The sequence below is a fragment of the Drosophila mauritiana genome, chromosome 3R, assembly GCF_004382145.1.
Source record: "Drosophila mauritiana strain mau12 chromosome 3R, ASM438214v1, whole genome shotgun sequence".
Classification (NCBI taxonomy): Eukaryota; Metazoa; Arthropoda; class Insecta; order Diptera; family Drosophilidae; genus Drosophila; species Drosophila mauritiana.
The window spans coordinates 12,797,364-12,809,514 of NC_046670.1; the positions used below are offsets into that span (position 1 = coordinate 12,797,364).

The 12,151-nt window shown below is 45.2% G+C and overlaps 5 protein-coding genes across 7 annotated transcripts; all 5 read left to right on the forward strand.

Moving 5' to 3' along the window:
- The first annotated feature begins 49 nt into the window (after positions 1 to 49).
- LOC117145292 lies at positions 50 to 2,775 on the forward strand. The gene has a single exon (XM_033310883.1). It carries the CDS (start codon positions 210 to 212, stop codon positions 2,742 to 2,744), a length of 2,535 nt encoding a protein of 844 aa, XP_033166774.1. The 5' UTR covers positions 50 to 209; the 3' UTR covers positions 2,745 to 2,775.
- Positions 2,776 to 3,009: 234 nt separating this feature from the next.
- Positions 3,010 to 3,268, forward strand: LOC117145294. The gene has a single exon (XM_033310885.1). It carries the CDS (start codon positions 3,091 to 3,093, stop codon positions 3,205 to 3,207), a length of 117 nt encoding a protein of 38 aa, XP_033166776.1. The 5' UTR covers positions 3,010 to 3,090; the 3' UTR covers positions 3,208 to 3,268.
- A 438-nt stretch (positions 3,269 to 3,706) lies between these two features.
- LOC117145293 (protein lifeguard 1) lies at positions 3,707 to 4,703 on the forward strand. The gene has a single exon (XM_033310884.1). It carries the CDS (start codon positions 3,790 to 3,792, stop codon positions 4,582 to 4,584), a length of 795 nt encoding a protein of 264 aa, XP_033166775.1. The 5' UTR covers positions 3,707 to 3,789; the 3' UTR covers positions 4,585 to 4,703.
- Positions 4,704 to 4,993: 290 nt separating this feature from the next.
- On the forward strand, positions 4,994 to 5,383 carry LOC117143896 (collagen alpha-2(I) chain). Of its 2 annotated transcripts, none has more exons than XM_033308801.1 (2): positions 4,994 to 5,225; positions 5,262 to 5,383. In XM_033308801.1, the coding sequence occupies exons 1-2, from the start codon at positions 4,994 to 4,996 to the stop codon at positions 5,285 to 5,287; spliced, it is 258 nt and encodes an 85-aa protein (XP_033164692.1). In that variant the 3' UTR covers positions 5,288 to 5,383. The 2 variants fall into 2 exon arrangements, with proteins under 2 accessions (XP_033164692.1, XP_033164691.1); XM_033308800.1 differs by having other exon boundaries at positions 4,994 to 5,171; positions 5,208 to 5,383.
- A 218-nt stretch (positions 5,384 to 5,601) lies between these two features.
- Positions 5,602 to 9,113, forward strand: LOC117145275. Of its 2 annotated transcripts, XM_033310863.1 has the most exons (4): positions 5,618 to 5,683; positions 5,756 to 6,317; positions 6,404 to 6,653; positions 6,707 to 9,113. In XM_033310863.1, exons 2-4 carry the CDS (start codon positions 5,812 to 5,814, stop codon positions 9,017 to 9,019), a joined length of 3,069 nt encoding a protein of 1,022 aa, XP_033166754.1. In that variant the 5' UTR covers positions 5,618 to 5,683; positions 5,756 to 5,811; the 3' UTR covers positions 9,020 to 9,113. The 2 variants fall into 2 exon arrangements, with proteins under 2 accessions (XP_033166753.1, XP_033166754.1); XM_033310862.1 differs by having other exon boundaries at positions 5,602 to 6,317.
- Positions 9,114 to 12,151: the final 3,038 nt, after the last annotated feature.

The window sequence follows — 12,151 nt, forward strand, 5'->3', positions numbered from 1 at the left end:
CAGAACAACTTTTCTGCTTTGAATATAGCATTGAGTTTATTGTTAAACATTCAGTACATTTTATTCCAACTCCTGTAAACCTAACACACACACAACTTGCGTTTCCAGTTCATATTTCTTTTTTAATCACCGATTTTAATAGATGATACCGCAGAAGGACTGACCTAGGGCATACAAATTCTAAAATACACCAAATAAGCAACCACGAAATGACGGAATCGGCTAACTTTCTATTCGACTTGGTCATCACCAATCTGAATCTCTTTGGCGTGACGATTGACGAACCCGCCAAATTGCTGGTGGAAACCAAGGTTGCCGGAAAATCAGTGAAGGTAACGTCCAGCCGAATCAATGTCGACCAGTTTGTGTCCGGCAGAGAGATGGAGCTCCCTATGGAAGCATCGACATTGCGTCAAAGTCTGGAGGAGAAAGGCTTGACTTTGGCGGGTATTTACCAGGGATCAACTGTTGGCAAGGCCACTGCGAACTTCCCTGTGGATTTTCTTGACAAGATCAGCCCCATGATGAACGATCTGGTGCACGAAGATACACTCGATTTGGTTCGTCGAGTTGACGTAGTTGGAAGGGTGAGCGTTCTAATACGCTTGACCGTAAAGTGCGAGGAGCACCCAGAGCAGAAGCCTTTAAGGCAAAGTCTTTCCCGCACCAGCAAATTATCGGTGATACTACCGAAGAAGGAGAAAAGCGGACGAGTCAGCTGTGCTAGCCAGGGCCCGACTTTCAATCCTCAGGATGTGATGTTTCTCATTGGCGATCCTGATCCTTTACTCAAAATTCCCTCGGAGCCGTGTTCTGAACTTCTATCCGAAATAGGAGATGAGCGCCTGAATCTGGACTTGCAGCGCTACAAAAGCTTGGAAAATCGTCGAGCAATCTTCCCAGATGATGACCGCTGTCCCAAGCAGAAACCCTCATTTATTCAGCTTAAAAAGCTCACCGAGGAGTACTCTAATATCATTGACTCTGTGGCCAAGAAGGTCAAAGAAATGGAACCGCCCTCGAGCTCGTTGGTTCCTACAGAACCACCTTCCGATGCGAATGTCATAACTCCTTTTTACACACCGAGGTCTCTCAGTCTTGCTCCCGTGAAATCTGGCATCCCTGTTCCTCTTAGATCCGACTTAATACATGGCGTGAAACCTATACGGTTCTGTCCTGTCTGCTTGTGCTCGATGTCCTGGTTGCCAAAATATGCACCATGCCCTCAATGCAATACTAAAGCAGTTCCCATACTCCAAGGACATCCGGTCAAGAATATTACGGCCGAAGAAATTGTGGCAGAACAACTGGTAAAACCAAAAGCACCGCCCGGAGTCGAGGACTTTTGTGAGCCACCCTGCGAGAAGGTGCGCCGGAAGATATGGAACGATGACGAGTGCCCACCATGCCGTTGTACATGCTCTAAGGGTAGAACATGCGCCCACTGCCGAATCCGCAAGATGTGCGATGACATTTTTACCGCTCAGAGTCCACCAAAACCTCCTCGTCGAACTCCAAAGCCCCGTTCAAGCGAGGATTTCTGTGTGGTCATGGAATCTGAGGGGGAAGATGATCTTCCCTACCTGGCGAAGGTATTTTCCGAGCTAAAGAATCTGTACCATATCCACGATACCAAGAAGCTTTCGGCTATTAAGGAACGCTGCGCATCTCAGTCCTTATTCACTATCCGCAGCAGGCGATCCATCAAGGAGCTGACGGAATCGCTATACCCAGGAGACAAAATTCCTGACGGGAAAAGCCATCATCCAAAGGCTGGCCACAAAAACTGCCTATCATCCTCAAGCATTGTGTCGCGTCGCCATGGTTGGAACTGGACAAAAAGCTGCGAGGCACGGAAGAATGGCTGGCGGCCAGGAGCCATCCTACGATCCTCCGGACATGTGATGCGTCACTTCCTGATGCGAAGTAGAGATCCGAATATGTGCGGCAAGGTAACAGCTGACTACGAGGAACAGAAGCGATTTGGTCATCCAGTGCTCAACATTTCCAAGCGAAATGGTGAAATATTCGTGACCCTTCGTCCACTGCTCACTTTGGGTATGAAACAGAAACCCATAACATTCCGGATCGTGAAGAGCGATATGGCGGTGGCACTGCGCCAGATCAAGCGCGCTCTAAAGGATCAGGGCTTCGAGAAGTGCACGTGCCACCAGTCCCTGATGATGTGCACCTGTCGCGATGTCTTGGATAAGTTTCACCTGAACAAGGCCCTCAAGAAAGAGTGCCAGAAGCGTTTTATAGAGCCGTGTCCCGACCACTTAGTGCTTACCGACACGAGTGTGAGCGACTTGGAGTTCGATCTGGATGTGACTCCGCCGGCGGGAACTCGTAGACCGAAGCGAAAGGCCCTAAGGAACGTGGTGAATCATAGCACCCAGACTGGAAGAAAGGAGCCACCCGTTATACCGCCTCTATATCCAGTAGCCCACAATCCTTTCTATAGGGCCTACGATTGCGCAGCAGGGGATCGGTATATGGGCACAGCTTTCGGCGACAATATAGAGACCGTTTTCGAGGATGGAGTCTTTGGATACCGGGGCGGTGGCCAGCATGGAAAGCCCGTCGTCTGGAGACACCCAAAGGTGTGGGGCAAGAAGGCCCAGGCACCACTCCCTATTGGAACCGCTAGGAACGCCATGGATCCTTACCGGTACACGAAAACTGTTTGGAAAGAACTGCCGCGAAAGATTATACAAAAAATGAGAGCAAAATCAAGGAAATAATTGTATTATTTTATTAAAAGTCAAAATGGTATAAGCGTGTTTTATTTCTCTTAAGAGACAATGGCAGTCGTTTCTAATTTTAAGAATTAGTATATAACTATTATGTTCAATTTTATGTATTTTGTAATAACAAGGTAGAAAATTTTTGTGAGTGTTAATGTGACGCGATCCAACTTGTTTTCAAAATATTGCTGAAGTCTATTAACACGAGCGTATGAATTTGATTAAATATGCTAATTATATAGCTCAATTAAAATAGAAATTATAAACTGGTTCCAATCAACTGCAGACGGTAGTATAAAAGCACTATGCCAACTGTTAGACTGCATTTATTAAAGTTACCAAAATGAAGATCTGCGCACTGTTCTTCTTTTTGCTCTCCATCCTGGCTGCCATCCAGGCCAACAGTTCTCCGGAGACCAGTGCAATCACTGACGAGAACCTTAAGAAGACTGCAGGATAATTTATAATTTGATGAAAGCTACTTAAATACTGGAATACAATCGATGTTGAATAAATATTCTATTTAGCAGCACAATTTGTTGTATTTATTTGAATGCCATTGCAAAGTGTATAATGATTTCAGGCATAGGTTTGCAGTTATAAATTTATATAAAGTTATAAATTACTAGATTACTTTTGATCATTAATCGTTGTACACCAGTTTTCTGACCAAATATAATTTCGGATTTAATTTCATTAAGACCGGTCTATATAATATAGCTTTCATGGCAGCCGGCGAAACATTATTGTCTTTAGGCACAAAAAGATCTCTATTTTTTAATTATATATATTATTATATATTTTATATAATATATATTCCATTTTCCATTTATCCATTTTCTAATTTTTTCATCCTAAGATGGAAAATATTCTATTTCTAAAGAAATGAAATTAAAGTTATGGTTATGATAGGATAATTTATCGTTTAAAGAAGTAGATTAACGTTGACTCTTCTGTCATACTGTTCCAAAAATTTACGATTAAAGTTATTAATTCAGGCATTAGCAGTTACTTGAAAGTTCTGTTCCAAGGACAATACAGTATGCTGGATATTGTGCAAGAACCAGTACAACAGTATGGAAATCGGAGCCACCAGGCAGAGTGTATTCCCCTGGGAAGATATCCAGCTTACGGATCGGAAATCGAACGGGATGATCCGGACAAGGGCCTGGGATTCTGCAGCGCCAGCATCCGGCGGGGATTCATTCGGAAGGTGTACCTAATCCTGTTGGCGCAACTGATCACTTCCCTGGTGGTTATAGTTTCACTTACTGCTGATAACCGGGTGCGTCTGATGGTGGCAGACAGCACTTGGATATTTTTGGTGGCCATCCTAATAGTGGTCTTCTCACTGGTGGCTCTGGGCTGCAATGAGGATCTGCGTCGTCAGACCCCAGCTAACTTCATCTTTCTATCTGCCTTCACGATAGCCGAGTCCTTTTTATTGGGCGTGGCAGCCTGCCGATATGCCCCAATGGAGATTTTCATGGCCGTGCTAATCACGGCGTCAGTTTGCCTTGGACTCACCCTGTTTGCCCTGCAGACGCGTTACGATTTTACCGTCATGGGTGGCCTCCTGGTTAGCTGCCTGATAATACTGATCTTTTTTGGAATCGTGACCATCTTCGTGGGCGGACATATGGTCACCACCATATATGCCTCATTGAGTGCTCTGCTCTTCTCCGTTTATTTGGTTTACGATACACAATTGATGATGGGAGGCAAGCATAGGTACTCCATTAGTCCCGAGGAGTACATATTCGCCGCCCTAAATATTTACATGGATGTGATGAACATATTCCTGGACATTTTGCAATTAATCGGAGGATCCGATTAGTTGCATGAAATCCCACAAATACACAGATTATTTTACACCACCAATTCGACGACGAGCATTAATAAAACAAATTGCAGCAAACCTATTTTACATTTACTTAAAAGCCTAAATATAGACTTTAAAATTTGGATATTTTTTAAATAAAGAACAGTTGCCATAAATAATATGATTGAACTTGTTTGCACAAACAAATGCTGAAATAACAAGAGTGACCGGTTTTCAATAATCGCACCTGTTCATAATCGCTAATTAACGGGCAACCTATATCTTGAAATACATTTCGTATAATTTAGTGTTTCGTGGCCCAAAAAATAACGAAAAATTATAAAAAAAAAGGTAACTGTAAACGGTTACGATATTAGGTATATAAGATCTTCCAGCACCTCAAAGTGTATCAAATTTTGAAACGATGAAGTTCTTTGCTCTGTGTGCCTTCCTCCTCATTGCCCTGGCTACTGTCCAGGCAACTCCCGGTGATCTTGGCCATGCTCCTGTAGGACACGGACCTGTGGGACACGCTGGACCTGTAGGACACCGTGGACCTGTTGGACACGCTGGACCTGTTGGACACGGTGGACCTGTAGGACATGGTCCAGTTGTAGGACATGGTCCAGTTGTAGGACATGGTCCAGTTGTAGGACATGGTCCAGTTGTAGGACATGGTCCAGTTGTAGGACATGGTGTTCATGGTCATTCTGGCTAAAAACTTATCTGAATCCTTCAAGGAGCTCAATGCAGACCTTGATGGAAAGAAACGAAGTGTTTGTTCAACACCTTCAGTGCAGCATATCCTAATAAAATATTCGATTTATCGAAAACCTATTGTGATTTTAAGATTTGGGGAAACAACAGAGAACAAGTCCAGCATTTAGAGGGCTCGCCGCAGACTTTGGGTTGTTCAGAAAGCAAATAAGCAAATGGATTCGAATAACTGGAAGTACTCATTATGAATTCCAAAAGTAAACGAAACATGCCTTGATCTCTGTCATAAGTGTTTGGTAGTCATTTTGCATTTGAAACTGGTCAGAGTTGGGCTTGTTTTTATATTCAGAACACTGTGTCGCCTGTCCACCTCAGTTTTATTGTAAAGTTTAGTGTAGTAAGTCGTAAGATACTATTTCAAAAATCTAAAGTAAAAAAATTCATTATAATTGGAACTTTAATGACTCAGACTAGTTCCTCCATAAAAGAAAGTCCAGACAGACAGTAGAAATTTAAGATATCGAAATGGGACCCAAAAAGAAGTCCGTAGCTGTAGCTATTGCAGACCCTAAACCAGAAGATCAAGCACCTGAAAAGAAGGAGAAGCCAAAGAAAGAGCCCCTCCCCGTCTTCGTATTCGATGTTATAGTCAACCATTTGGAGGCCGCAAATACCGAGTTCACCAATCCATCGAAGCTAGAAGTCACAGCAAACTTCTTCAAAACTCCACTTATCCTCACCAATAGTCAGATAAATGTTAGCGATTTCAAGGCTAACGCCGGTCTCTCCCTTCAAAAGGACCCAAAGGAAATTCGTAAGATGGTTAACGATTGTGGGATATCCTTCAGCGTGGTGTACAGCAAGAAAGTGATTGGCTCTGGACAGGCATCGTTCCCCCCCAGCGTAGTGGACTCCATCGAAAAGGACATGACCGATATCCTTCACTCGGACGTCATTGACTTGGCTGCCGGCGGCGAGGTGACCGGCAAACTGGAGTTCTCTTGCCGGTTGGTCGTCATGTGCATTGCTGAGTAAGTAATTCGAAATATATATTCACTTGCATAAATGGTTTTTTGCTAAGTATTCCACTTAATTTTATATTTGCTTACCCTTTCAGTGAGCCTGAGCTCGAGTGCGCCCGTAATTTGGACAGGAGCATCAATGCACAGGATATTATGTTCGTAATGGGCGAATCGCAGGTGTGTCCTAGTGCCTGTGAACCCTGTCAAAATGATTTGGAGCCGGAGGAAGGCGACGAGCGGCTCAGACTGGACCTGGATCGATATCGCAGCCAGGGTGGTGGTATAAAGCCATACAATATGATGACGGACAATGCATCTGGGATACCAGCGTGTTGCGAACTTAAGGTAACTAAAAATATATTTTTTTTTTTCATTCAATTCGAATGATTTGTTTACAGAAAATGGCAATCGAGTACGAGCGGATGATCGATTCCATTACCAAACAGACCGGCATGCCGCCTCCCAAGCCTCCGTGTCGTAGTCCCGACGAGGCAAACAACTTTGGCATGAACCCCTGTTGGTGCCAACCTGAACTTCCTCAATTTCTTGAGCTGCCCGAGAAACCGGACAAGCCATGCTTCGTTTACCTGCCCGCCACCCAAGATCACGAGCCGGACTTCTGCGAGAAGAACCTAATGCCGGTTCCCATTGCCGACTGCGATGGACAGAAGCCGGACATCAAGCCCATCCGCTTTTGTCCGGTCTGCCTGACCAATATGTCGTGGCTGCCTAAGTTTGCAGCGTGCCCGAAGTGTGGAATCAAACCCATGCCCGTGGTGGAGGATAGGCACAAGGAGAAGAAGGTGTCGGCCGACCAGATCCTGCTCGAGTACTTGGGCAAAGGACCATCCACCGTGGATGACTACTGCACGGATCCTTGTGAAAAGGCCAAAAAAGATAGAGCGGACGATGATGAGTGTCCACCATGCCGCTGCAGCTGCAAGTTCGGCAAAATGTGTGCCCACTGTCGCATTCGAAAGATGTGCGCCGATATATTTAAGAGCGATCAGGTGGCTCCCAAGTGTCCAAAAGTGGAGCCGAAGGAATCGGAGGACTACTGTGTGGTAAACAAGAGCTCCGAGGACTGTCGACCCTATTTGGCCAAAGTTTTCTCCGAGTTGCGCGATCTCTACGATATCAAGGACACCAAGAAGTTATCCGAACTGGACGAGAACTGCGATCGAGCGGTACCCAAAACGGAAAAGCCCGAGAAACAAGAATCCAAAAAGGAGAGCCAAGCGCCCAAGAAACCACCTTATATTCCACCTAACAACAAGGGTCATATTTCCGGCAGACACAAGCGATGTGTCCTTCAATCGGGATTTGTGTCGCGACGACATGGTTGGGCCTGGAGCAACAGCTGGGAGGCCAAAAAGCTGGGCTGGCGTCCGGGTGCCATCCGTAAGCCCATCAAGAAGCTGATGAAGTTCTTCCTGGAGCAACCTGCCAGAGAGAATGCGTTCGCCAAATGCAAGGATACGGAGACTTTGGAGCGGGAAAAGGAGCTTGCCTCACCGGTGTTGAATATCTGCAAGAAGAACGGCGAGATCTTCATCACCCTGCGTCCTCTTGCTCCCTTGGGTATGCGGCAGAAACCCATTACTTTCCGGATTGTGAAGAGCGAAATGGCAGTAGCCCTGCGTGAGATCAAGAGAAAATTGAAGGACAAGGGATTCCGCAAGTGCACCTGTCACCAAACATTGATGATGTGCCGTTGCAGGGATCCCACCGAAAAGGTTCACCTGCAGAGGGCTTTGAACAGGGAGTGCCGACGCCATTGCATTCCACCAGCTGGCGACCATCTGGTGCTCACGGATACCAGCGAAAGCGACATGGAGTTTGACTTTGATGTCACTCCGCCATCAGGAACGGAGCAACCATGCCAGCCGCCTTTGCCGGATACCGTTAACCATGGCACCCAGACATCCAAGAAAGACCAGATGCCACTACCTCCAAAGTATCCCATCCGAATTCCACCTTATTACAGAGGTTTCGACTGCGCCGTGGGCGATCGCTACATGGGTACGGCATTCGGATGGCCGGGAGAAATGGTCTTCGAGGATGGCGTCTTTGGGATGATGGGTGGCGGACCACATGGCCCCAATCCAATGCCCTGCGGCAGACCTCGGGTGCCAGGAGCTTGGGGCGTTGGCGCAGGAGGGGATGGTGGAGGAATCGGAGGAGGCGGGGGTGCACGAGGAATCTTAGGTGGCGGAAGGTCAGCAAGAGGCGGTGGAGCTGGCGGCGGCCCGGGTGGCCTTGGAGGCCCCGGCGGACCTGGCGGTGGTGCCTGGAAGGGCTTTCCTAGCGCAGCCGTCGGAAAAGCCCAAGGCCAAGGCAAAGGAAAAGGAGAAAAATCCGAGCCTATACCAGTACGCTATCCGAAGAGATTCCTCAAGCCAGCCGAGGAGGCAGCCAAGGCCGCCAAGCAGGCGGAGAAGGACGCTGTGGATGCGAAGAAGAAGGGCATTAATATGATCAAGTATCTGCAGAAGAAGGGCACACTGGTCCGTCCCTGGAATCCGCAGGAGGGCAAGGACAAAAGACCTAGACCACCCAAAGGTGGCTTTGTCGGAGACGATGGCCTAAAGGATAGCGAAAGGAAGCGCAAAATGCTCCTGGCCGCACCACCGATACCAATCACTGAGATGCCCCGGCGAGGAAAAGCACCCAATCCCTGTGATCCCTATCGCATGGATATAATCTACTGAATGGTCTTCATTGTCTGCATTCATTCCAATAGCGCTAAAAATTTAAATGTGATATGTCTCGCATATTTTTTATAGTACGACTAACAAGTTTTTATTTGAACGTTTTTCTTTTGCGCTGCCAGTGGGGTAATGGCACTTCAATTTTAAGCCATTCATTTCATTTTATATACATATATTGCATGTTTTCCGAGTGTTTTTCCAGAACGTTGCTAAGATCATCTTTGTCTGCATGATTTTTTCCGTAAATAATGTGCCATTTAATATCGAAATGCAGGAGACGACGACACTCGCCTGCTAATGCTGTGAAAATCCGAATGGCATTATCAAATTTTATGTTATGGCATAAGATGCCATAAAGCCGTGCTCTCGTATATTATACATGAAATATGGCAATTTCAATTAGTTTTTAGTGCCGCCGACATACAGACACAGACTGGGGATTAGATTTTGTAAGCCCAACAGCTTGTTTGCGTTATTATAACAGCATTTCGGACTGCCATTCCCACTCGAAATGACATCGCAATCGGGTTGCGTTTGTGGAGTCGAGTGGAGCAGAGATTGAAAATGTTGTCTGTGCAGTTAATTAAATGGCAGGCACGCACAGGGGGGTTATGGGCAAATTTTTGGGGAGGGCGATACTACTCCATTGCGATTCCAGATTTGAGCCAAAGCCCACCACACACACACACGCACACGGAATAATAGTAAATTAATGGGAAATGCTAATATATGCTAAATACGTAAGCTGATTAGCAGGAAACTCAGCATATCCATACATCGGATGGAGCAGACAAGCTTATATTTTGAGCCAATAAGTAGCCATGTCAACCTATCTTAAATGCCCAATGGAATTTAGAAATTATTCCACATTTTACTCTTATTTCTTTCAGTGCTATTACTGACACCATTACTATATTTTCCCTCTGGGATACCGAATCTCTTGGCTGAAATATTCACCCGCCAACCCGAGGGATTCAAATTGAGCCAATTTATTAGGCCTTTCGCAAAGGTTTCAAATTTACACAAGGAGTACACGAAAATTTATAATTATACATACAAATTAGGCCAATTAAGTGGGGAAAGCAAAAATGCGAAAAAGTTCATTTTCAGCCTGAAATATTTTAGCACGTAAATTAGGCAAAGAAAAAGATATCTTACCTTGGCAAAAGGGAACAAATAATTGTAAGAGAAAGTGTAAGAAAGGGTTTTAATTGCATTAGCCTCAACTGGGGAATACTTGTGTATTAATGCACAATAAAACCTGGTTTAAACTAAAACAAAAAAACTCTTGCTCAGTCAAAAATCTCTTGAGCGAAGGAAGCGCTTTATAATTTTCAGCTAAAGTTCTAAAATTCAACCAATTTAAAATAGCCAGTTTAATTTGCAACAATGTTTCTTGGTAAACATAGAACCACATAAAAAGCCTAATAAATCACGCCAAAAAATTCTGATTTGTCCCGGTTTTTAGCCATGGAAATATTTCATAGGCCACTTAGCAGGTGGCGGGACCGCATTTATTTTTGCCACTGCAGATAGGCAGGAAAATATTCCGAAATTGTGACACTTCGGCAGCGAAATATGTGGGCGATGGGAGGATGGGTAGATGATTATAATATTCGCAATTATGTTTTGAGAGGGGCAGAGAGTCCTGCATAATTCAGTGGACCAGAAGGGTCGATATTTTCGGGGCAAAACCCTTGTTGAATATTTCATATAATGGGATTTTTAATTCGACGCTTTAAAGTCAACATGGCGATGGAGCGCAAAGGTAAACGCATTTTGGCACTCCATAAATCAAAAAATTCAAGTGCGGCTCGGCTGGCGAACAGTTGATACCCTGGCTGCGGGCCAAAATGCGCACAAATATTTATTCAGGCCGTTGCTGGCCAGATTGTTGTAATACTGCCACTCTTCGGCGGATTCCAGGACATCCAGGACCACCCACTCTCGTTGTAACGTCATGTCGGTGGCCATTCAGTGTGGCAGTTTACATCCGTTTCCGTCAGCACAAATAAAGCTTTTATCAGACGTGGAAAACTGCGTCCAAGGAATTCCCTTGGACTCGGCCGGCCACGTTAAGAAAATATTGTGCCATAAATGGGACCAAAGTACTGCCAAGTTGAAGACCGAGGACCTCTTTTTTTTTGGAGGGGCTGTCCGAGACACTTTATCATCATTTGTCAATTAGTTGCACTACCTTTGTCAGGGGAAAAGGAAGTCTGCGGATGTCTGGCCGCCGGGCAAGTCCATTAGCAGAGCCAAGTTATTTGCTGCATAATTCATAATAATTATGCCAGCAGATTTGTGATGCCCCCAAAAACTTTTCAGCTGTTCAAATTAAGCAGCGTCTTTTTGTGAATACTCGTAACATTTTCGCCGCTTAAGTTTCTCGCATTTTGCGAAACTTCCACTTTGCTCCTGGCGCTTTTTGCCATTTTTCGACCATCTGTGCGAATTTTAGATTCGTTTCCAGCAAAAGGCTGCTGTCAAAGGAAGTTGGTACAGGGGGGAGGACGGTCATGGTGGCCCACCGGCTGCTCCTTCAGTTGACCTGTCATAAGCTGCCATAATGCCAAAATACCAGATGTGCGCCTCCACTGCAAATTGGGTTTTAATGAATATTCGATTGCAGCCATTTAATTGCCACATGGAGAAGTCAAGTCGCGCGACTCGACACGCTTGCATGCAACCAGGCACGCGATTCCACATTTGCCACTCGCTGTTCGTTCCGCTGCCGCGCAACCGTTGCTCTAATTAATGCAGAAATCCGCCCTGCGACAACGCTGCGTATGAGCAACAAACAGCCAAACGGCGACTTGACGGCGTAATCGGAGTACTCCGTGCGTTTCCAGTGTGGGTGTTGCTTGGTGTGGGCTGGGTGTTCATCCGGCTGCACCACGGCAAGAAAAATTAATTCAAGTTTTGAAATGGAAATTTCGTTTAATCTAAGCACTTTATTTAATTCTACCAAACACTTTAGATCGCTTTTTGCCACAAAACTTTCGCTCTATATATTCATTAAAACTGAAATATTTCATTAATAATAACCACTATGTTTTTAAAATATTAATTTATATAGCTGTAATTGCTCAAATCATTTCCTTGTTTAATTATGTAATTTCTGAGTAACAC